Source organism: Globicephala melas, chromosome 19, assembly GCF_963455315.2.
Source record: "Globicephala melas chromosome 19, mGloMel1.2, whole genome shotgun sequence".
In the NCBI taxonomy this organism is placed as follows: Eukaryota; Metazoa; Chordata; class Mammalia; order Artiodactyla; family Delphinidae; genus Globicephala; species Globicephala melas.
In genome coordinates, this window is record NC_083332.1 from 58,013,218 (window position 1) to 58,037,436 (window position 24,219).

General features: G+C 52.9%; 2 protein-coding genes across 11 annotated transcripts in view; both read left to right on the top strand.

The window, feature by feature from the left end:
* OSGIN1 (oxidative stress induced growth inhibitor 1) overlaps window positions 1-2,710 on the top strand; it is a 53,583-nt gene extending 50,873 nt beyond the window's left edge. For both annotated transcript variants that reach the window (XM_030863227.2, XM_030863224.2), the window contains exon 6: window positions 1,395-2,710. In XM_030863227.2, coding sequence (XP_030719087.2) covers window positions 1,395-2,343 — 949 coding nt within the window. In that variant the 3' untranslated portion in view covers window positions 2,344-2,710. The remainder of the gene's footprint in view (window positions 1-1,394) is intronic.
* Window positions 2,711-3,607: 897 nt separating this feature from the next.
* NECAB2 (N-terminal EF-hand calcium binding protein 2) overlaps window positions 3,608-24,219 on the top strand; it is a 38,078-nt gene continuing 17,466 nt past the window's right edge. For 3 of the 9 annotated variants that reach the window (XM_030863232.2, XM_060289422.1, XM_060289423.1), the window contains exons 1-5: window positions 3,991-4,206; window positions 6,634-6,658; window positions 12,051-12,159; window positions 14,166-14,191; window positions 14,362-14,459. In XM_030863232.2, the coding sequence (XP_030719092.1) occupies window positions 3,991-4,206; window positions 6,634-6,658; window positions 12,051-12,159; window positions 14,166-14,191; window positions 14,362-14,459 (474 nt within the window). Of the gene's footprint in view, window positions 3,720-3,990; window positions 4,207-6,633; window positions 6,659-9,189; window positions 9,346-10,330; window positions 10,723-11,052; window positions 11,081-11,101; window positions 11,253-12,050; window positions 12,160-14,165; window positions 14,192-14,361; window positions 14,460-24,219 lie in introns of those variants that run through there. The other 6 variants (XM_060289427.1, XM_060289424.1, XM_060289429.2 and 3 more) reach the window with 6 other exon arrangements.

The following is a 24,219-nucleotide window of genomic DNA, read 5'->3' on the forward strand; positions in this document are numbered from 1 at the left end:
CGAAACAATCTTTACTAAAATAGAGGAGGGGAAATGCCCAGCCCACAGGCATGGATTCCAGACTTGCAGTTTCGGGAGCAGACTAGCAGTTGGGTTGGTTGGAGCAGCCTTAGGGGATGTGCTCTGAGCTCACTCTGCAGTCAGGAGTTGTATTGAAGTCCTGCCCGTCAAAGAGGATTCCCTTCCAGTGGGTTAATCCGTAACAAAGTGTCCACAAGTCAGGAAAAGTAACTCACCTAAGGTCACCCCGGTAGCTACAGGGAGGAGCTGAGATGATGTCAAAGTCTGTGCGTCGGGCTTCCCTGGTGGTGCAGTGGTTGAGAGAGTCCGCCTGCCGATGCAGGGGACGTGGGTTCGTGCCCCGGTCCGGGAGGATCCCACGTGCCGCGGAGCGGCTGGGCCCGTGAGCCATGGCCGCTGAGCCTGCGCGTCCGGAGCCTGTGCTCCGCGACGGGAGAGGCCACGGCAGTGAGAGGCCCGCGTACCACAAAAAAAAAAAATGCGCGTCACCCACTGGCAATGCTGGCCCTAGTCATGGCCCCAGAAAGGATTGCAATAATAGCAATAGAAATAACAACAACAACAGTAGTAGTAATATCATAATAATAATAGTCTCTGCTGCTACTGTGTGGGCTAAGAACTATGCTAAGTGCTTTACATGGGTTACGCTTTAACCAACTTATTTACTGAAATACAGGGACATACAGAGAACTACACAGTTCACATGCCTACAGGCGGGTGAAATTTCTCAAAGTGGATACACCTGCGCTTCAGCCGCCCAGACTCAACAAACAGATTCCCCCCATCCCCAGCAGCCCCCTCAGACCCCTCCCGGTCACCACCCACTTCCTAAGAAGTAGCCACTCGCTTGACCTCTAACTCTGTAGATTAGGTTTGTCTGTTTCTGAACTTTATAAAAACGGAATCCTACCACATTTATGTAAAATATTATTTAGTCATTTGAGGAAATAGTAGTGGCCGACCTCCTGTCACTTACTACCTGTCATGTTCTATTCTAAATTCTTCATTCGTATTATCTAAGCCTCTCAGCAATGGCAGGGAACGGGTGCTGTCACCACGGTCATCCTCATTTTGCAAAGGAGGAGCCCAGGCAGAGGGTTCCAGGCCCCGAGCTCACTGGTGGCAGAGCCAGGATTTGAACCCAGGCTGTCTGGCACCGGAGGCCACACTCTGAACCCCACCCTAATGAGGCACCCTTATCAGCTCCATTGTACAGAAGAGGAGACTGAGGCTCCGAGAGGTTAAACCACTTAACCAAGTCCTACACGTCTGGGTGGTGCAGCCACCGTCCAGCTCCAGGGCCTGGCTCCAGCCTGTCCACCTCCCCCGCAGTCCTCTCTGTGACACTCACCTTCCCTCGTCCTTCCCCGCAGAGGTCTTCGCAACAGCCGGGCCACGGCCGGGGACATCGCGCACTACTATAGGGACTACGTGATCAAGAAGGGCCTGAGCCATAATTTTGTGTCTGGCGCCGTGGTCACGGCCGTGGAGTGGGGGACGCCCGAGCCCAGCAGCCCCGGCGCCTGGGACCCCAGCCCCCTCTTCCAGGTGAACGGCTTCGTGACCACCGCGGACCAGAGCCAGCAGCCCTTCTCCCTATGCGCCCGCAACGTGGTCTTGGCCACTGGCACGTCTGACAGCCCAGCCCGGCTGGGCATCCCCGGGGAGGCCCTGCCCTTCGTGCATCGTGATCTGTCGGCCCTGGAGGCAGCCACGCGGGCAGGCACCGTGTCCCCGTCCTCGGACCCCGTCCTCATCATCGGGGCGGGACTGTCGGCGGCCGACGCGGTCCTCTACGCCCGCCACTACAACATCCCTGTGATCCACGCCTTCCGCCGGTCCGTGGACGACCCCGGCCTGGTGTTCAACCAGCTGCCCAAGATGCTGTACCCGGAGTACCACAAGGTGCACCAGATGATGCGGGAGCAGTCCATCCTGTCGCCCAGCCCCTACGAGGGCTACCGAAGCCTCCCCGAGCACCAGCTGCTGCTCCTCAGGGAGGACCGCCAGGCCGTGTTCCGGGACCCCCGGGGCCTCCAGAAGGTCTTCGGCATCGCCCTGGTGCTGGCCCTCATTGGCTCCCACCCTGATCTGTCCTTCCTCCCGGGCGCAGGCGCTGACCTCGCCACGGACCCCAACCAGCCACTGAGCGCCAAGAGGAACCCCATTGACGTGGACCCCTTCACTTACCAGAGCGTCCACCGGGAGGGCCTGTACGCCGTGGGGCCACTGGCCGGGGACAACTTCGTGAGGTTTGTGCAGGGCGGGGCCCTGGCTGTGGCCAGCTCCCTGCTGAGGAAGGAGGCCAGGAAGCCGCCCTAGCACCTGGCCTGGCATCCTTGCACCCAGGCCCTAAAGAGGAGGGGAGAGCACCACGGCCCTGCTGGACGCAGAGCCCATCCCAAGATGCCCCAGTGATGGAAGGGGGCCTCTCCTGGCAGGAGACAGGAGCGGCCACGAGCCCATGCAACGGCCCTCTCAGATGAAGAGTGAGAAACCCAGGCTGCCAGGACTCAGACCAGGGTGGAAAGAGTGACCACAGGACAGGGGAGGCCCAGAGCTGTAACTGGGGGTGAGAGCTGCCGGTGTGAGCTGGGGTCACCGGGGCCAGCTGAGCACCGAGCCAGGAGGACCCCAGGCCCTGCTCTTCCCAGAACCGGGTCCCAAATAAAACCAGCGCCTGCCTGCACTCCTATGTCTGAGGACTCTGTGCTTGGGGAGGGGGCCAGGTGCCCAGGACCTGCTCTGGGAGCTGGGGAGTGGGGGCGGGGGGAGAAGCACAGGGCCTGGTGGGAGAACGTCCTTGGGCTGGGGGGTTGGGAGTCCATGGACGGTGCCCCAGGAGGAAGGGCAGCTGAGTGGGAGCAGAGGAGACAGCAGCTGTGTTTGAGGAATGGGTGCTGGGGAGGCGTTCCTGCTCTGCCCACCCCTCCAGTCTAGTCCCAGCCTCTCCCACTCTCCCTCCAGCCACACTGTCTCCTTTCAGTCGGTCCTTCACGTTCCCCACACTTGCACCTGCCACAGGGCCTTTGCACAGGATAGGCTCTAGCAGAGGGCACTTTCCCCTCCTCTCTTTAACTCCTCTTCCTTCCACTCTCAGAGCATAAGGATCATTTCCTGTAGGAAGCCTCTTCTGACACATACTCCTCCATGGCCTAAAGGCAAATTCCCCTCTCATGGCCCAGGTGCCACCTCTTCATAACAGTTCAGTTTTAATTGTTCATTTATCCGTGGAATCATTCCAGTATCTGGCTCCGCCCACTTGGATGTAAGCTCAAGGAGGCCAAGGAACTCGTCTGTTTTTCCTGTCCTTGGAAGCCAGTACCAGCACCAGGCCTAGCACCTAGCAGGTGCTCGTTTAATTCTTTGGGTCGGTGGGTGGATGGATGCGGGGAGTGAGGGGAAGAGGGTGTTCCGGAGTGAAGACTGGTTCTGGGCGTTAACAGGCGGGTGAGCGCTCACCGGGCGTGCACCTGGAGGAAGGGAAGAGTGAGTACCAGCGGAGTGGTGGGGGAGATCCCCCGTGCGTGGGCGCTGATACCCGGAGCCGGAGCCGGCAGAGGGCGCTCCGGGCTCGCCGGACACCGCGCTCCGGCCCCTGCGGCGGTGCCAAGGCGGGGCGGGGCACCTTCCGAAGGGGGGGCAGCCCCCAGGGACGCATCCCCGCAGCCAGACCCCCAGGACCCCGCGCCTGTTGGGTAGCGTCCAGCCGCCGCGCCCGGCCGCGGGGGGGTGGGGGCTGTGGCCACGGGGCACGTGGCTCGGGGTCCGGGCGGTGCGGCCCCTCCTCCACTCCCGTCCCCGAGCGCCGGCCAGTCCCCGCGCGGCCGCGGCCGCGGGGGCAGAGGGAGGGAGGGCAGGAGGGCGGGGCGCACGGGCGGCGCCGGGGAGGGGGTCGCGCGGGGGCGGTCCGCGGGCCGGGCGGGGGTCGGCGGGCTTCCGGGCGGTGGCGGCGGCGGGCGCGGCGCGATGTGCGAGCGGGCGGCGCGCCTGTGCAGGGCCGGCGCGCACAGGCTGCTCCGGGAGCCGCCGCCGCAGGGCAGGGCGCTGGGCGGGCTGCTGCGCTGGGTGGGCGCCAGGATGGGCGAGCCCCGGGCGCCGCTGGCCCCCGCAGTCCCCGCAGCGGACCCCGGCCCCAGCCCGGGCCCCGCCTCGCCGCGCGGGGGCACCGCGGTCATCCTGGACGTGAGTACGCGCCGGCCGGGACCCCGAGCCCCCTCCTCCGTCCCCGCCGGGACCTGCGAGGCCCCCTTCTCCCTGGGTAGGGACCCCCCTGCCCCTCCCCCTCGGCGGCCCGGAGCAGGACCCGCACCGGCCCCTCTACCTCCTGGCGGGTCTCCATGCGAATCCTGTCTCGTCCCTGGACCGGGACGACCCCTTCCTCCCCGTCCTCTCCGTCCACTTCTGGGGATCTACACGTTCTCAGAGCCGGGAGCCTGGAGCCCCTCGACCCGGCCACCGCCCCCCTACTTTTGTTCTGGCCAAACCCTCATCTTTTTCCCATCCCGACACTTCATCCTTTACCCCCATCCCTTCCCGGGACGGGAGCCTCTGGCCGCTTCCGGCCCCTTCCTCCTCTCCATCCCGATTCCTGCCCCAGTCGTTACTTTTCTAAGACCACCTCCCCGCAACGCACACACAGGCACACACGCACAACCCCTAGGTCCGGGGCCACCTTTCTTGTCCTGGCTGTAGACCCTAAGCCCTTGTATTCTCTACCCTAAATACCCTTCCCCCAGGCACCACCTCTTTAAAAGTGAGGCCCCCTCCGCACCTCTGTCTTCCCCTCTCCTGTCAGCAGAGGCGGAGCCATTCCCCGTCCTCCCTGAGCCTGGACCCCTCTTGGGACCCCTATCCACTCTGAGCCCCGTCATTCCCTTCCCCACCCTCCCTCCCTCACCTCACCCCCATCCATCCCCTCCGGGGCCCCACCTCGCCCTCCCACCCACTCCCCACCGTAGGAGGGAGATCCTACAGGATGGATGTCCCCGGTAGAGTGCTGGGGGGAGGTGGAGGGAGCTTTGCCCCCCAAGGGACAGCATGGCAGTGGGGTGTGCATGTCCCAGTGAGGGTGTCCTGTGTGGTGGGTGACCGCGGGCAGGGGTGCCTCTCTTGTGCATCGTGGGTTTCTGGGAGGTGTGTGTGTATGTGTGTTTGTGTGTGTGTCACACATCGTTGTGAGTGGGGGGAGCGTGGATTTCCGCTCTCCCCTTCCTCCTGGAGCCCCCCCTTCCTCCTGGAGCCCATAGCTGGCTCTGGACGGAAAGGGCTGGGCAGGGAAGGGGGATCTGTGCTGTGAGTGCCTGTGGCTCAGTGCCCCCCGAAACAGGCTCACACACAGCCCGACACGCACTTGCACAGCTGAACCCTCTCAAAGCCCCAGCAGCGTTCACAGCTGAGAGTCCTGGGCCACCCTTGCAGGGAAGACCTGTCCAGACCTCTCCTGGTTCTCACAGGACTGGAGGTGGGCTCTGGAGTCCTCGCATGCTGGCCATGAGCTGGCTCTGAGCCTCCATTTCCTCATCTGTGAAATGGGCTGATGAGCAGGCATGGGGGCCACATCACGTGGTCGTGTCAGCCACTTGTTTAACGCTCAGGCCGGCACGGGCACCTGAAGGTGGGACCCCTGCCTCCGGGAACCTTGCGGAGCAGGCGTGTGGGGTGCTGATAACTGCTCCCTTCTCTGCCTCAGCCAGTGGCTCCTGCCCCGTGCCGAGGACTCAGGGTTCAGCTAAAGGAAGGGGAGATGTTTGCAAAGCCTTCCTGAGCTGCTGCTTTGGTTTGTCACAGCCCCAGGTGTTTGCTGATGGATGCCTGCCCCGTTGCTTGGAGGGAGGGGCCTAGGGGGCTCTGTCCTTGAAGGGGTGATGGTCACCCAGGGGGGCCCTGCCTCTCCTCCTTCCATCAGCAAGGCTTACTAGGTCCCAAAAACACCAGGAGGAGGAGTCATCTGGTTTCAGCTGAGGCTGGAGGGGATGGGGTTCCCCCCTCCCCCCGCTTCCCCTTCCCGTGGCAGCCGGCAGCGGAACCTTGCATCTGCACCAGATTTCTGAGCTGCTGGCAGCCTGCTCCTACCCACTCCCCCACTCCCCAAATAATCCAGTTCTGCCCTGGCTGATCTAGTCATCAGGCCTCGAGGTTCCCTTAGCAGACACCTCTGTTCAGACTTAACCCAACCTCCCTGGAGGAAACCAGGCTCCCGAGGGATCCTGGAGGGGGCATGTATAAGGCCAGTGGCTGCATCCGTGGGACAGGAATTCTGAGTGTGCGACTTGAGCGTCCAACAGGACGTGCAGCCCAGAGACCCACAGCTCTGGAAGCACACACGCAAGCACGTGATGGGTGTGAGCGTGTGTCCACGCGCATGTGTGCGTGTGTCAGCGTGGCCGTGGGCAGTCTGCCGGCACAGAAGGGAGAGTGGGCAGCTGCTTCCGCGCAGGTGGCGGGAGGACCTCTGCCTGAAACGCCCTCCCGCCCCTGGATCCCATCCAGGGTGTCTTCCCCGGGGAGGGAGAAGGGGGCCCAGCTTCCCCAGACCACCTGGGGTTGGGGACGGTAGTCAGAAGCCCGCCCCTTCTGGGCCAGCGCTGATTCGACCTCTCTTCTCTGCAGATATTCCGCCGTGCGGACAAAAATGGTGAGTTTCCCTCCCAGGCTGTCCCCTGAATGAGGACCTGACTCTTTCTGGTTGGGAGTGCAGGACTCTGAATCCTGCCTCTGCTCTGTTCCTCGGTTTCCCCATCTTACAATGGCACTGGCCGTAGTTCCTGCTTGGTAGGGGAGCCGTGCGGATTCAGAGAGCAGGTGCTGGTGATGCTGTGATGCCTTGCCCGTGGTAAATCCTTGATGTTCTTGAATCTCATGCAGCTGGGCTGGACCAGAGCAACCCAGGCGGGGGCCCAGGAAGCCCCCAGCCTCACTGCAGGCCCTTCCTGGGCCCTGGCACACCTGCTCCTCAGAGCCACCTGATACACTCGGTGCGGTTGCCCCCATTCTGTCAACTCCGTAGTGGCCCAGGGAGGTTCTGTGAGTTGCCCGGGGTCACCCAGCTGCATGAAGACAGTCGAAGCTCTGCTGCGGACCTCAGCAGATTTCCCCACTTCACGCGCCTTCCCGAACAAAGTGAGCCCATTGTCGTGAATTCAGGGCCAGTGAATTCAGGACACTCCACTTCTCCTGACTTGCTGGAGATGTTCCACCCTGGACCTTTCTGGAAGGCAGAGGCCAGAAGCTAACAAGGTTTTTACTAAGGCCCATCTGAGCCTCACAGTGGCCACAGAGAGCGTTTGTATAAATACCATAGTCATTATTCTTGGGCCGGAAGCAACTCTCTGTGGACTCTAACCAAGGCACAGCCCCTCTCCAGGCCTCAGTTTTGCCATCTGTAAAGTGGGGTGATAACACGTAACCTGTCGGCTTCCCTGGGCTGTTGGGGAAGTGCAGGGAGGAGATGGGTGGTGAATTTTTAAAAGAGAAGCAGGCAGTGCTCAGTGTTGATTTATTCATTATTCATCCATCGAGAAAATACTAATGAAGTATCAAGGCCCGTGCTGGGGAAGGAGTGGGGAACAGATGGCCCATCGCTTGCCCACACCCCCCCCCCAGGGCCTTCAGGTCCCAGGCCCACTCGTGCATGGGCTAGAGGTCAAGATGGCAGCACTCTCCCGGGCCCCAGCACCCCTCCCTCCTGACCCTGGGAGTTACCGTTGAGCTATCCCCGCACTGTGTTGTGGGGTAGAGCATGAGACCCTGGGCTGGAAGCTAGTACCCAGGGGTCTCCCTCTCTCACCCACCATCCCTGGGTGTGGCGGTGGCCCCTCCCAGGCCTCTTGGGATACAGGACTGTCAGAGGCAGCAATTCCCTACGGAGCACGGAGAAAGAGAGGGATGCGGTGGGGGGACTTGAGTGGCGCTCGAGAAATCGTCGTGGCCTCGCGGCCTGAACAGTGTCAGACTAGAGAAGGGGGTTTGGGGGGCCTCTCTCTACCTTCTCTTGTGCAGACGGCCTGGGATCATCACCGTGTGTTGGCCACGCCCCTCAGCAGATGACGAGGATTTTCCAGGGAGGGATTTGGGCTTGTCCCTGTCGTGGGCCCGGCCCACAGTAGGTCCTCAGTAAATGGCTGCTGGCTTACAGGTGACGGACTCACTCACCGCTGGGAGTGCGGTGTGTGTGTCCCTGGGATGCAGCCGTGTGGGTCTGGCTGTGCGTCACCATTCATGCTTTTGAGAGTGTGTGTGCACATGAGGGTTGAACGGCCATTCTCTGACTGTTGCTGTACATACCAAGGGTGTGTGTGTGGAGCTGTGTGTGTGTGTCTGTGTGGGTGGGCGGGTGGCGCCCTGGTCTCCCTTCAGGCACGGATGGGGTTTCATCCTCGTTGCTCATCCCCCGCCCCCCCGCATCCCGGCCCATCAGAGGCCGTGTTTCCGCCCCCTGAGCACAGCTGCGGGGACCCTCGACTTTGCTCCTGCGGTCCCCACAGAGGCTGAGCCCAAGCCCACTCCTGCCCCTGGGGCCTTCGTCTTCCCGGCCAGCACCAGTGGCCGTGGGGGGTTGTCACCAGGGTTAATGGGGTGTGTGATTCTGGTTCCCAGGAAGCTTCCCGGGCCTGTGAGAAGGAGGTAGGGCCCCCGCTTTGCTGCAGGGGCTGCCAGGGCTCAGCCGCCTACCAGCTCTGTGACCTCAGGCAGTCACCAAACTCTCAGGGTCTCAGTGTCCCCATCTGTAAGTGGGGATCATCATTCTAGTGCCCGCTTCGAGGGGCTGGCATGGGGGGTGGGGTGAAGCGCGGGTCTTGGCGTGCTGTAAGGAACCAGCGAGCCCTCACACCAGCTGATGAGCATTGAGTGCCCTGCGACACGGGCCTTGGTTTGTCAACAAGTGTTTGATTCTCACCCCGTGCTTCACGGGGCGTTCACCATCGGGTGGAGACTGCCCGCAGCTGTGCAGCATCTATTAGGCCCCAAGACGTTAATAGACCTCATGTGACGTTCCCTGGGCTCCTAGTGGGAGAAGCAGCATAACCCCCCACCCCTTTTCTACAGGTGTCAAAAATCAAGGCTCAGAGAGGACAAATCAGAGATCGCAGATGCTCAGGTGGGGAGCATAGCGGGCGGTTCTGACTGAGCCCCGCCTAGTTTGCCAACATCGTGTGGGCAGGGAAGGGATGCCGGCTCTGCCCCAGTTGTCCACGGAAGCAAGATGCCAGCCCGTGGCCCCCGGCCGCGGGTTGGAGTGGAATCGGCCTTTGGGATCACAGGAACAAGGGCTTCGGCTCGGGCTGACCTGGCGGCTCCCAGGACAGAGGCATCTTCGTGGAGGTGGAGCCGGAGCCTGGGCGTGGCGCCCGCGGGGAGGCAGAGAGTGGGGTGCCTGCCGGGCAGCCTGGGGTGTAGGACCTGGAGGGGTGGGTGCCACTCTGCGTTTCCTCCAGAGAACAGGGACGCTGGCAGACTCCTGGCATTTGAAAGGTCACTGCAGCAGAGGCTGAGCTCATGCTAATTAGCGAGGACACCTGCACACGGCCCGCTCGGGGCGGGGGGCGGGGCGTCCCGGAGGTGCTAGGCGCTCTCGCTCCTCTAATTGGGCAGAGGCCCTGGCGGATGTTGCTTCCCTCGTTAGCGGATCTGGGTTCAGCAGGGCTGTGGTGGGACTTTCAAGCTAAATGTCACCGAGAAGGCTTTGTGCTCAGGAGGCCTGGCGGGCCTCTCTCTGCCTGTTCTCCTGAGTGCGGACTGGATGGAGGTGCCTGGATGCGCAGAAGGAGATGGTGGCAGGGATGGTGCCGTGCCCGTGGCAGACGTGACTAATCAATCACAGCACGCTTCCACTGAGTCCAGACTTGGCTTCGGCTTTTCCATGTAGCCCTGTGGCTGGGGGTCTCCACACAAGACCCTGCCCCAGGTTGGGTCGGGAGCATGGACTCAGGAGCCAGGTTCGACCTCCCGCTGAGGGACCTGGGCAAGCCCCATAACTGCTCTGTGCCTCTCTGCTCTGTGGAGGTGATGGTATACCTATGTGGTGGGGTGTTGTGAGGACCAGATGCGTGAACACACAGAGCCTGTGTGTCTGCCCAGGTTTTGCTCCCTGGCTCCTGGGTCGTCATCAGTCTTGTTAAAGGAAACCTGGAAAGTGTCCTCTTTCACAGAAGACAAGGACCATAACTTAGCATTTATGTATGTCACGGCTGGTATCGTGCACTGTTTATGGTTGGTTTCTGGGTCTTTATGTGTGAATGGGGGGGATTGTTTTGTTTTGGGGGGACTCTGGGTTTTGAAAGTTAGAAATTCATTCTCCCGTCTGTGACATTAAAACATGAGCCGGGAGAATTCCCTGTTGGTTCGGTGGTTAGGACTCCGAGCTTCCACTGCAGGGAGCGCAGGTCCGATCCCTGGTCGGGGAGCTAAGATCCCGCATGCTGTGCGGGCGAAAGAAAACGAAAGAAATCTGAGCACCTGAGACAGGAAGTTGGAGGCACGCCGGACGTTGCCCCCGCCCCCACGTGCAAGCCCGTGCCCGCCCTCCCATGTTCCCCGTCTCTCAACACGGGCGGGGCGGAGCCCAGCGCAAGGCGTGAGGGTCTTCTTCTCCCTACTCAAAGTTGCCCTACTTTGAGCCCCTGCAGAGCTGTTGGCCGCAGAGCTAGAAGCTCCAGAGCCTTTGAAATGGACGAGTGCCTTCTGCCTGGGTCCAAGTAGGTCTGCCGCGTCTGATTGGGCGGGTTGTGCCCTGCTCAAGGGCAGGTACTCGAGAGAGTTGAGGGCCTCAGTCCAGCCTGCGCGGCCCTCCCCTCACGTGCTCTGATGCTGTACCACGTCGCCCCACCCCGCCATCAGGAAGCGCGTTTCTTTCTAATCAACACAACGTGCCACGTGGGCTCTCGAGGGCTTTGACTGCAGATTTGCCATAAGTACTGAAGGGGGTCTGCAGAGAGGGGCTGGGGCTCACCCGTTTCCCTGGCCTCCGCTGTCTCCCACAGATGCGGCCCCTTTAAGGAGGAGCAGGAAGCTAGGATCAGTGAGGAGGGGGCTGTGGCTTCCGGGATGGGATGGGGAGGTGGGTGTACTGAGCAGGAGAGCCCAGGTGGGAGGAGCGGGGGCTGGAAGCTTGGGGAGTCGCTGGAGTTCTGCTGGGAGCCCCTCTCTCAGGGGCCCAGCTGCCCCCAACCCATGAGAACTTCCCCAGCAGATGCTGGTACCCAGGGCAACCGCAAGTGGAGGCCGAAGAGGTGAGACGGGGAGGGAGGCGTTGGGACAGATATGTCAGCTGTGAGGGCCCCTTGTCCAGAGCCCAGCCCCTCCCCATCCCAGAGCCCCAGGCCTGTCACCACCTCCCCCAGGGTTTGGCATCCTCAGGGCTGCATCCGTGGCACGGTGAGTGCCACCGTTGGCAGCGGGCTCACGTCAGACCCCGTGAAGGCAGAGTGGAGAGGGGTCATTCCCTCCCCAGAATCCGGACCCGGGTGCCGAGGCGGAGATGATTAAAGTGTGCGGAGGTGTTCTGGGTTTTTGGAACCAACAGAGAGGGGTCGTCAGACTACCTCCATGTGGTCAGGTGACTGGGAGAAAAGGTTGCCTGACAGGCTCAGGTGTGTTCTATCTACTTGTTGACTGTGGGGCTTAATGAGCCCCAGCGTTTGCTGGTCTGGGGATTATCTGTAAATGGTGTTGGTCTGTTGGTTTGGGAATTAGCTAGATGAGTCTGTGATCTCCGTGAACTGGAGCTGACTGGTTAATTTGGATTCGTGGCACCGGCAGGGATGATCTGAGCTGGGGTTTATCTGCTACTTTGGGGTTTATCTGCTACTTTGGGGTTTATCTGCTAGTTTGAGCTGGCTGGTTAATTTGGATTAGCGGCACCACCGGCAGGGATGATCTGAGCTGGGGTTTATCTGCTAGTTTGGGAATTAGCGGGGCAGGCGGGGATTACCTGGCTGGAGTTTCTCTGTTGATTTGGGAATTGTCTGGGTCTGGGGATGTCCCATCTGTTAGACACCAGCTGCTCTCCCCTCACCCCTTCCTCGCAGATGACGGGAAGTTATCCTTGGAGGAATTCCAGCTCTTCTTTGCAGATGGCGTCCTCAACGAGAAAGAACTAGAGGGTCTCTTCCACACCATCGACTCCGACAATACCAAGTGAGCTAAGTCCTGGGGGCTGGGGCCGAGAGGCAGCGTTTCCCTTCTCGCGCAGTGGCCAGTCTCCACTGCCCACTCCCCTGGAGGCACAGAGACCTCAAAGTCCCCAAACCAGCTAAGAAGTCCCATCTGTTTGGCCCCGACTGGCCGGGGCGATCTGGGGAGTGGACAGGTTGATACTGCGTCGGCAAGTGTTTGTCTTTTCTGAGCACACATGGCTCTTTTCTGAGCACACATGGCGAACCTGGGAGGGACCGTAGATTTGCAGAATACACACCGGATAACGAAAGGGAGAGATGAGCCACCTTGACCTAGTTCGGACCCCAACGCCTTGGGCTTAGCTCTGGTCTCACCGCGAGCTCTGTGATCCTCTCCGGATCCCATCTTAAACCAAACTGTCCTCACTCTGACCTGAACTCTCCTTCTCACCCTGTACCTAATCACCTTTTCTCCAACCCAGCCGGAACCCTAACCTGTGTGTCAGTCAATCCCAAACTCCGGCCCCAACCCTCAAACTCTAAATCCCTAAATCGAGTCCAGAGTACGCGTTGTACTCACACACACCGACCCTTCCCAACCTGAACTCCAGCTTTGCCCTCTCTGAGTGATCCCCAGGCAGGTGAGGCCCGAGCCCCGTTCTCCACTCCACACCTGAGTTCCTCGGGGCTGTTTGGAGCAGATTTGATAAGCTGGGGTCCCCTGCGACAGGCTAGAGATGGTCTGGACGATGAGCTGCCACCAGGCCCGTTGGCAAGGGACACAGCATGGGGCCGCCTGGGGCCAGAGGTGGGGCTGAGCGTCCTGGGAGCCAGGGTGGGGCAGCCGGAGGGGGAAAGGCCCCTTGAAAGAAACGGCTTCCTGCCGCAGGCTCCAGGGGAGGCCTTTGTTTCTGGAGCGAGATGGAGGGTGTGAGCAGTTCCTGCAGCGCCCCAGGGAGCTCGAAAGGGGAGCTTGAAAGGGCTGCGGCAGGTGCCTGTGGACTATTCATTCTCGTTGGGGCAGCTGGGTCTGGGAGGAGGCGGCAGGGGTGAGCGTATGTGAGTGCGGGCGGGCGGACTTACCACTAGCAAAGCCCAGACCTCTGAAGACCTTTGGGTGTCTTCTTTCCAACGTTCCCCAGATTGTTTACCGTAAACGTCCCCTCCTTGGGATGCTAAACAGGTTTTCTGCCCAAAACCGTTCACACGGCTCAGAAAGGTCGGTGAAATGCTCCTTTGAGCACAATTAAACAGGCTTCGTTTCTGCAGGACTTGTCAGCACTTTTCACCAGGTGATGCGGATTCGGGGAACCTCCAAGACAGAGTTTGCAGGGCCTTTTCCTAGAAGCCTCTTGACGAAGCCGGCACACTCTGTAGGCCGGCGTCTCTCAGTGAGGGAACTGGGGCCCAGAAAGGGAAGGTCATCAGAACCTGCCCAGAGCTCAGGTCCCTTGGCGTCCGCCGCCAGCGCACCGCCCCGCCGTGTCTGCGTTCTGAAGCTGCCGCCTGCGCCTTCCCCGGCGTGGGTGGCCTTCTCGTGTTCAGCCTCCTCTGAGGAAGGACAGGAGGATCCCAGGCCTAGAGTGAGAGCAGGGAGGGCAACCCGCACCCCCAGCAGAGCCCAGGACCCAGCAGGCAGGGATGCCCGGGGCAGTGCGTCGCGGGAGAGTTCTGCTGACAGCCTGTAATAGCCGTGGGCTGTTCCCCTCGCTTTTCCCAGCCCCCGGTTTAGCCCCATCGGCTCCTGATGTGGTGGGCAGGCTCTGGGAGAGGAAGGGGTGGCGAAGCACGGTGAGGGGGTCAGACAGACGCACACACATGGAACCCTCTGGAGGGGGCGGCATCCTTCACCTGCTGTTCCCGCACCTGTAAAGCCGGGGTCACTGTGCCAGCACATGGGGTGAAAAGAGAAGAGGCCCAGGAGGTGTTTTACCAGCCACACTGGGCTGTGCTCGCTAGGGAGGGAAGGAGGGCGGGAGGCACGGGACAGGCCAGTCTCTGAGTCCCTCTCATTCTCTGTCTCTGCAGCCATGTGGACACCAAGGAGCTGTGTGGTAGGTGCTGGCTGTGCAGGGACAGAGGCTTGGCTGGGGTGTGTTTTCTGTGAGGGGAGGGGACCGGGGAGAGGCAATGAATGAGGGGCACAGATGGGATTGGTGGGAGGGCCCAGGGGGAGGGGCATGGTCCTCCTATGACCTGTGACCCCTGCCTTCCTTTCCCCTAGATTACTTTGTGGACCACATGGGGGACTACGAGGACGTCCTGGCCTCCCTGGAGACCTTGAATCACTCTGTCCTGAAGGCCATGGGCTACACCAAGAAGGTCAGCGGGCGTGGGAGGCCCTTGGGGGTCCAGGGCTTGAGTGCTGGTTTGGGTCTACATTTCCGCAGAACGTCCTCGCACAAGGGTGCCTGGATTTGTGATGACAAGTGTTGGGCGAATGTGGCTCTGAAGTGGGCTTTGCTTGGGGCTTCTAGAGAGAGTGAGGGAAACTGAAGTACCTGGAGTGGCTTGTTGAACGGCACTGTCTAGCAGTGTCTGGTTCAGAGCGTGAGGCCCTTTCCCACAGTTGGGCTTGGTCCTGGGATGGAGTCCTAGGAAGGGAGCAGCAGTCACCCTGAGGACTCCGGGGCCTTGGACAGGTGTCAGACCTGACGATGCCATGCCCTTTACAGGGTTACGGATGGGGTGGGATGGGGGTGGACTTGAGCATCTGAACTTGACCAGGAATCTGAGGGTGTCTGGGGTGAGAACGCCGTGTCCAGACGAGGAGACGTGAGCTGGGCTGTGGGTCCATTAGGAGTGTTGGGAGGGAGCCGGGGGCAGGACTCTGCGTGTCCTGGAGAGAGGGCTCGGGTGTGGCTTCAGAGTCTGTGCCCGCAGGCCTGTCACCTCCTTGTTGGCATTTATGCCCTGGAGGAGGGCAGAAGGAGGGAGATGGGGCAGGTTGTGGGCTGGGCGTCATTGTAGCTCAGATGGGCATAAGCAGCCCGCCTCCCAGCTCCGTTTCCCACCTGTGAGTCTGCACCGACTCTGGCTGGTGCTTCTGGGGGGAGCAGGGGGGTGTGTTCCTTCTCTGTATCCACGGAGAAGAGTCACCGTGAATTTCCCGAGGCTCTATGACAGCCAGGATTAAACGCTCACTTAATCCCCCCAGCAGCCCTGTGGGTAACGACAGTCAATCATAACTATAAGTGACATAACCATGGAAACATAGCTTTCATAACTATGGAAACAGGCTTGGAAAGGTGAACCCTGTAGGGTCGTGGCCAGACAGCCAGAGCTTCCTGCTGAAATGGGAGGGGAAACTGAGTCAGGGACCTGGCCGGAGGTATGGAGCACAGCATGGGACCAAGCTGACCAAGGCGTGTAGGAGGGAGTGGGCCACGCTGTGATGGACGTGTAATGCCCGAGGGCGTGCAGCCTATCTGAGCTGTGGGAGCTCAGGAAAGACCAGCCCCGCCTGCTGGTTGAGGCCAGGGAGCTTAGCGAATGAAGTCAGCCAGACCAGGCTGAAGGACCCCAGCCAGTCACTTCTCTTTCTGAACCTCAGTTTCTCCATCTGTGGAATGGGAGCATTCATAGAAGGCAGCATGGAAAGCCCCCAAGCTCTGGAACCCTTGTGCAGTGTGTCAGCCCCAGCCCCTCTCCTCATGGCTGGGTGAGGCACACTGGTTGCCCACATGGGACTCCTTGCGATTGAACTCACCGCCTTGAGCCTCAGTTTTCAAATCTGGGAATGGAGCCACTGCGCAGCAATGTTGTCTTCCGTATTAACAAAACGCATACTTGTTTCTTGGTCTTTGGGCATAACTATTCAGAGATGGGACACAATTCTCTATCAAGAGACGATTTTATTTTATTTTTTAAATTTTATTGGAGTATAGTTGACTTACAATGCTGTGTTAGTTTCAGGTATACAGCAAGGTGATTCAGTTGTACATATATTCATTGCTTTTCAGATTCTTTTCTCATATAGGTTATCACAGATTATTGAGTAGAGTTCTCTGTGCTATACAGTAGGTCCTTGTTGGTTATCTATCTTATATGTAGTAGTGTGTGTATGTTAATCCCAAGCTCCTGATTTATCCCTTCCGCCTCACCACGTTTCCCCTTTGGTAACCGTAAGTTTCTTGTCAATACCTGTAAATCTGTTTCTGGCTTTTTTTAATCTCTTCAAAATATTGTGTTTTTTTGGTTGTTTAAAACTTTCTATCAGAGTATACTTGGTTTACAATGTTGTGTTAGTTTCAGGTGTACAGCAAAGGGAATGTTATATGTATATAGCCATTATTTTTCAGATTCTTTTCCCATGTGGGTTGTTACAGAATATTGAGTAGTGTTCCCTGTGCTATGCAGTAGGTTCTTATTAGTTATCCATTTTATTTATAATAGTGTGTATATATTAATCCCAGCCTCCTAATTTATCCCTTGCCCCCTTGTTTCCTCTTTGGTAGCCATAATTTTGATTTTGATATCTGTGAGTCTGTGTTGTAAATAAGTTCATTTGTATCATTTTTTAAAAAATTAGATTTCACATATGAGCGGTATCATATGATGTTTTTTTTTCTCTGTCTGACTTCCTTCAGTTAGTATGATCTCTAGGTCTATCCATGTTGCTGCAAATGACATTATTTTGTTTTTTTTAATGGCTGAGTAATATTCCATTGTATGTATGTGCCGCATCTTCTTTATCCATTCCTCTGTCAATGGACACTTAGGTTGCTTCCATGTCCTGGCTATAGTAAATAGAGCTGCAGTGAACATTGTGGTACATGACTCTTTTTGAGTTATGATTTTTTCAGGGTATATGTCCAGTAGTGGGATTGCTGGGTCGTATGGTAGTTCTATTTTTAGTTTTTTAAGGAACCTCCATACTGTTCTCCATAGTGGCTGTGTCAATTTACATTCCCACCAACAGTGCAAGAGGGTTCCCTTTTCTCCACACCCTCTCCAGCATTTGTTGTCTGTAGACCTTTTGATGATGGCCATTCTGAATGTGTGAGGTGATACCTCTTTGTAGTTTTTTTTGGTTTTTTTTGGTTTTTTGGCTGTGTTGGGTCTTTGTTGCTGCGTGCAGGGTTTCTCTACTTGCAACGAGCGGGGGCTACTCTTCGTTGCGGTGTGCAGGCTTCTGTTGTTGTGGAGCACGGGCTGTAGAGCACAGGCTCAGCAGTTGTGGCGCACAGGCTTAGTTGCTCCGCGGCATGTGGGATCTTCCTAGACCAGGGGTCGAACCCATGCCCCCTGAATTGGCAGGCAGGTTCTTAACCACTGTGCCACCAATCCCTCTGATTGTAGCTTTGATTTGCACTGCTCTGATAATTAGCGATGTTGAGCATCTTTTCATGTGCTTTTTGGCCATCTGTATGTCTTCTTTGGAAAAATGTCTACTTTGATCCTCTGCCCATGTTTTGATTGGGTGGTTTGGTTCCTTTTGATATTGAGCTGTGTGAGCTATTTGTATATTGTGGACATTAAGCCCTTGTCAGTCGCTTCGCTTGCAAATATTTTCTCCCATTCTGTGGGTTGTCTTTTTGTTTTGTTTATGGTTTCCTTTACTGTGCAGAAGCTTTTAAGTTTAATTAGGTCCCATTTGTTTATTTTTGGTTTAATTTTCGTTAGTCTAGGAGGTGGATCAAAAAAGATATTGCTGCAATTGCAAAGAGTGTTCTGCCTATGTTTTCCTCTAAGAGTTTTATAGTGTCCAGTCTTACATTTAGGTCTTTAATCCGTTTTGAGTTTATTTTTGTGTATTGTGTTAGAGAATGTCCGAATATCATTCTTTTAAGCTGCTGTCCAGTTTTCCCAGTGCCACTTATTGAAGAGACTGTCTTTTCTCCATTGTACATTCTTGCCTCCTTTGTCATAGATTAGGTGACCATAGGTGAGTGGGTTCATCTCTGGGCTTTCTATCCTGTTCCATTGATCTACATTTCTCTTTTTGTGCCATTACCATACTGTTTTGATGACTGTAGTTGTAGTATATTCTGAAGTCAAGGAGCCAGATTCCTCCAGCTGGTTTTCTTTCTCAGGACTGCTTTGGCTATTCGGGGTCTTTTGTGTTTGCACACAAATTTAAAAATGTTTTACAGGGAAGCCCAGCCATTGATAATTTGATAGGGATTGCATTGAGTCTGTAGATTGCCTTGGATAGTACAGTCACTTTGACAATATTGATTCTTCCAATCCAAGAGCATGATATATCTTTGCATCTGTTTGTGTCATCTTCGATTTCTTTCATCGGCGGCTTACAGTTTTCAGAGTACAGGTCTTTTGTCTCCTTAGGTAGTTTTATTCCTAGGTATTTTATTCTTTTTTTTTTTTAACATCTTTATTGGGGTATAATTGCTTTACAATGGTGTGTTAGTTTCTGCTTTATAACAAAGTGAATCAGTTATACATATACATATGTTCCCATATGTCTTCCCTCTTGCGTCTCCCTCCCTCCCACCCTCCCTAGGTATTTTATTCTTTTTGATGTGATGGTAAAAGGGAGAGGATTTTAACATCTACCAATACAACCTAAAGCAGTTTGCAGGATTTTTGCTGTTAGAGTGTACCGAAGGCTGCATGATTTCCTAGTGATGGTGGTGATGCTATGATAGGTTGTCACAATGGTGACTGGCATTTCGTGCATGTTTTCTAACCAGTTTTTGTTGGGAGAAGTGCAGCTCGTTGATTATTTCAAATACGTCTCTTGCATCCACTGATTTAGGGTGACTCACTTGCTTTTGTAGACAGGCAGTCATAGTATCAGGGTTAACCAGTGTAGTTACTGTCTTCGTTTCTGATATGTGTTCCTCCTGTTTCTCTGTTGTGTCCTGCTGCGTTTACCCTGAATTCTCACACATTGTAATGGCGCTACGTCAGACATCCTTGTTTTGCTCCTGATGTTCAAATGCATCTCTCTAGTAGTTCTTCACTAATTATAATATTAATAGCAGCTCTTATTTTAGAAACCTCTTCAGTCTGATAAAAAATATTTTTGTGTTCCCTTCGTTAAAGGTTGCCTTAGCGGGCGGTAGTGAATTTTTTTTCCAAATGCCTTTTTGGTATTTTTTTTCAGGGATCATATGATTTTTCTTAAACTATTGATGGGGTGGATTCTATTATTAGATTCTCTCCTATTGAACAGTCCTTAGCTTCCTGTGATAAACCCTAATTGGCACATTATTCTTTTACCACGTTGCTGAATCTTGTCACTAGCTGAGTGTTTTATCTCTGTGTCTATCAGGAATTGAGATTGGGTGATAGGGAGTGAATTGTAGGTGGTTTTGAATATCTTTCTGTGTGTGAATCAGCTTCTCTAACTTAGGATCATGTTTCTATTCAAAAATAGAAAGAATTAATCCATAGGCTTGGGTGGAGGTACTAAGCAGGGGGAGGGGATTATTATAGTAGTGATTTTAAAGTCAATCCTAATTTTAGGTAAACTTTTGGTGTCCATTTTAGTATATTTTTAAACAAAACTGCCATGGACATGTTCAGGTTTATGATCGATGATGCATAGTATGTTCTTATGATTTTTTTTTTAATTCTAAAACATTGAAACAAAACCCGCACATGACGCAGATTACGTTTAATGAAACATCTACTGTTACAGCTCAGGTCTTGATTTAAATTTTGTACTATTTTGCTGCATTTAAACTTCTATTTAACAGAGTTTTGCCTGTTTTAATTAGTTGTTTCTAGAAACGAGCCCCTGACATGTTTATTTAAATTTAATTTATACAGTATGTTTTCTCCTGTATTTATTTTTTTAATTCTTTTCTTTCCTTAAAAAAAAATCTTTTGTATTGAAGTATAGTTGATTTGCAATATCGTGTAAGATTCAGGTGTACAGCACAATTCAGTTTATATATATATATATATATATATATATTCTTTTTCAGATTCTTTTCCCTTGTAGGTTATTAGATAATATTGAGTAGCATTCCCTGTGCTATACAGTAGGTCCTTGTTATCTGTTTTATATATAGTAGTGTGTATATGTTAATCCCAGCTTCCTAATTTATCCCTTCACCCACCACCCTTTCCCCTTTGGTAACCATAAGTTTGTTTTCTGTGTCTGTGAGCCTCTGTTTTGGAAATAAGTTCATTTGTGTCTTTTTTTTTCTGTTAGATTCTACACGTAAGCGATATCATGATATTTGTCCTTCTCTGTCTGGCTTACTTAGTATGATAATCTCTAGGTCCATCCATGTTGCTGCAAAGGGCATTATTTCATTCTCTTTTTATGGCTGAGTAATATTCCATTGTATATATGTACCACATCTTTTTTATGCATTCCTCTGTCAGTAGACATTGAGGTTGCTTCCATGTCTTGGCTATTGTAAATAGTGCTGCAGTGAACATTGGGGTGCGTGTATCTTTTTTTTTAAATTTTTATTGGAGTGTAGTTGATTTACAATGTTGTGTTAGTTTCAGGTGTACAGCAAAGTGAATCAGTTATACATATATGCACTCTTTTTAAGGTTCTTTTCCCGTATAGGCCATTAGAGAGTATTGAGTAGAGTTCCCTGTGCTGTACAGTAGGTCCTTATTAGTTATCTATTTTATATGTAGAAGTGTGTACATGTCAATCCCAATCTCCCAATGGATCCCTCTCCCCCCTTACCCCCTGGTAACCAGAAGTTTGTTTTCTACATCTGTGACTCTGTTTCTGTTTTGTAAAGAAGTTCATTTGTACCCTTTTTTTAGATTCCACATATAAGCGATATCATATGATGTTTGTCTTTCTCTGTCTGACTTAATTTCACTCAGGATGACAATCTGCAAATGGCATTATTTTGTTCTTTTTTTATGGCTGAGTAATATTCCATTGTATATATGTAGCACATCTTCTTTATCCATTCCTCTGTTGATGGACACTTAGGTTGCTTCCATGTCCTGGCTATGGTAAATAGTGCTGCAGTGAACACTGGGATGCATGTTTCTTTTCAAATTATGGTTTTCTCCAGGTATATGCCCAGGAGTGGGATTGCTGGGTCATATGGTAGTTCGATTTTTAGTTTTTTGAGGAACCTCCATTCTGTTCTCCATAGTGGCTGTATCAATTTACATTCCCACCAACAGTGTAGGAGGGTTCCCTTTTCTCCACACCCTCTCCAGCATTTATTGTTTGTAGATTTTTTTGATGACGGCCATTTTGACTGGTATGAGGTGGTACCTCATTGTAGTTTTGATTTGCGTTTCTCTAATAATTAGTGATGTTGAGCAGCTTTTCATGTGCTTTTTGGCTATCTGGATGTCTTCTTTGGAGAAATGTCTGTTTAGGTCTTCTTCCCGTGTTTTGATTGGATTGTTTGTTTTTGATACTGAGCTATATGAATTGTTAATATATTTCAGCATTTAATTTCTTGTCAGTCACATTGTTTGCAAATATTTTCTCCCATTCTGTGGGTTGTCTTTTCATTTTGTTTATAGTTTCCTTTGCTGTGCAGAAGCTTTTAAGTTTAATTAGGTCCCGTTTGTTTATTTTTGGTTTTACTTTCATTACTCTAGGAGGTAGATCAAAAAAGATATTGCTGTGATTTATGTCGAAGAGTGTATGTACTGCCTGTGTTTTCCTCTAGGAGTTTTATAGTGTCTGGCCTTACATGTAGGTCTTTGATCCATTTTGAGTTTTTTTGTGTGTATGGTGTTAGAGAATGTCCTAATTTCATTCTTTTACATGTAGCTGTCCAGTTTTCCCAGCACCACTTATTGAAGAGACTCTCTTTTCTCCATTTGTATATTCTTGCCTCCTTTGTCATAGATTAGGTGACCATAGATGAGTGGGTTTATTTCTGGGCTTTCTGTCATGTTCCATTGATCTATATTTCTGTTTTTGTGCCAGTACCATACTGTTTTGATGACTGTAGGTTTGTAGTATATTCTGAAGTCAAGGAGCCTGATTCCTCCAGCTGTTTTTCTTTCTCAGGACTGCTTTGGCTCTTCGGGGTCTTTTGTGTTTTCATACAAATTTTGAAATTTTTTGTCCTAGTTCTTGAAAAATGCCATTGGTAATTTGATAGGGATTGGGTTGAGCCTGTAGATTGCCTTGGGTAGTATGGTCATTTTGGCGGTATTGATACTGTATCTACTACTGAATCTACTGTATTTATAGTTTTTATCATTATTATTTCCTACCACCTATCTCCTTTGGTTTATTGTTGCTATATACTTTTTCATATGTGAAAAGGAATGCTTAAATTTTTTTGGATAATAAAGTTTGAAAGTTTAGAAATCTACCTTTGAATGATACTTTCACTGCAGTGATAGATTTTAGTATATAGGATTAATATTTCCTCTCTCAATATTCTCTAATAGTTTGTTATATCCTCACTTATTTCTCATTTCATGGTATTAGGATAAAACCAAGTAACCAGTAGTTTGTATTCTATTTTTTTGAGATTTCTTCACTGCATATTATTTTGACTTAAAAAAATTTTTTTTAATTTGGTTGTGCAGGGTCTTAGTTGAGGCAGGCAGGCTCCTTAGTTGTGGCATGCAAACTCTAGCAGCATGCATGTGGGATGTATTTCCCTGACCAGGGCTCATACCCAGCCCCCTGCGTTGGGAGCGTGGAATCTTATCTACTGCGCCACCAGGGAAGTCCCATATTATTTTGTTTTTACAATTCTCCCATAGATACTTGGGAAGAAGATGTGGATCATACTTTGAGAGTATAAAATCTGAAAATAACTATCCCTTCTTTGTTGTGAAATATATGTTGTTTAAAAGACAACTTTGGGGCTTCCCTGGTGGCGCAGTGGTTGAGAGTCTGCCTGCCGATGCAGGGGACACGGGTTCGTGCCCCGGTCCAGGAAGATCCCACATGCCGCGGAGCAGCTGGGCCCGTGAGCCATGGCCGCTGAGCCTGTGCGTCCGGAGCCTGTGCTCTGGAACGGGAGAGGCCACAACAGTGAGAGGCCCGCATACCACACACACACACAAAAAAGACAACTTTGTAAAAAGGTAAAGTTGTCTCTTGTACAAATATAAAGTATACACATGTGAAAGATTTTATTTAACTCCTTAATTTGAGAACCAGTAGGATGTTACACTGTGTCCAAGGAAAATTCAAAGAACATTTGCCATGTATATAGGCAACCAGGAATTCTGAGATGAATCTGTGAATAAATGCAAAATCGGTCACTGTCCACAGGACAATAGTCAGTTGAATTCTGCGAGACAAAATTCATATGCATTTCTGTGGATGAGAATTATTTGCATTATTGTCAAGTTTTTACATGCTAGAGTTTTTTGTTGTTTTGTTTTTAAATTTTATTTATTTTTTGGCTGCATGGGGTCTTCATTGCTGCACGCAGCCTTTCTGTAGTTGCAGCGAGCTACTCTTCGTTGCGGTGGCTTCTCTTGTTGCAGAGCACGGGCTCTAGGTGCACGGGCTTCAGTAGTTGCGGTGCGTGGGCTCAGTTGTTGTGGCTCACGGGCTCTAAAGCGCAGGCTCAGTAGTCGTGGCGCACAGGCTTAGTTGCTCCGCAGCGTGTGGGATCTTCCTGGACCAGGGCTTGAACCCATGTCCCCTGCATTGGCAGGCGGATTCTTAACCACTGCACCACCAGGGAAGTCCTACATGCTAGAGTGTTAAAAGTAGCTCCCAAACAAGGAAAGACCTAGATAACCTAGAAGGGTGTATTAGACGAGGAACCAGTCATCTTTTTTGCCCATTTTAAAGACATTCACATTTTCCCAGTAATGCCCTTTACAATAGACATTTATTATTTCCAATTTATCTGTCCTGTGGGACACTGGTGAACTAATTTCTCACACTAAATTGTGTTTTGATATTTAATCTTTAAAATGCTAATACTTCCTTCCTGTTTATTTAGCCATGCCGTTTGACGCCTATAGACCTTGTTGTAATACTTTTGTTACCTAAATGGTACGTATTCAATATTCAAAATTTAGGAGGTAGAGAAAAATTTCAAATCACTTCTAATTCCCACTATCTCTAACCACTGTTACCACTTTATTACCATTGAGCCTTTTTTTCTATGGGTGTTTCTCTAATACACTTAAAATCATTCTGTGTACAAAAATTTTCTGCTTTTTTTCACCTAGCATTTTAACAAAC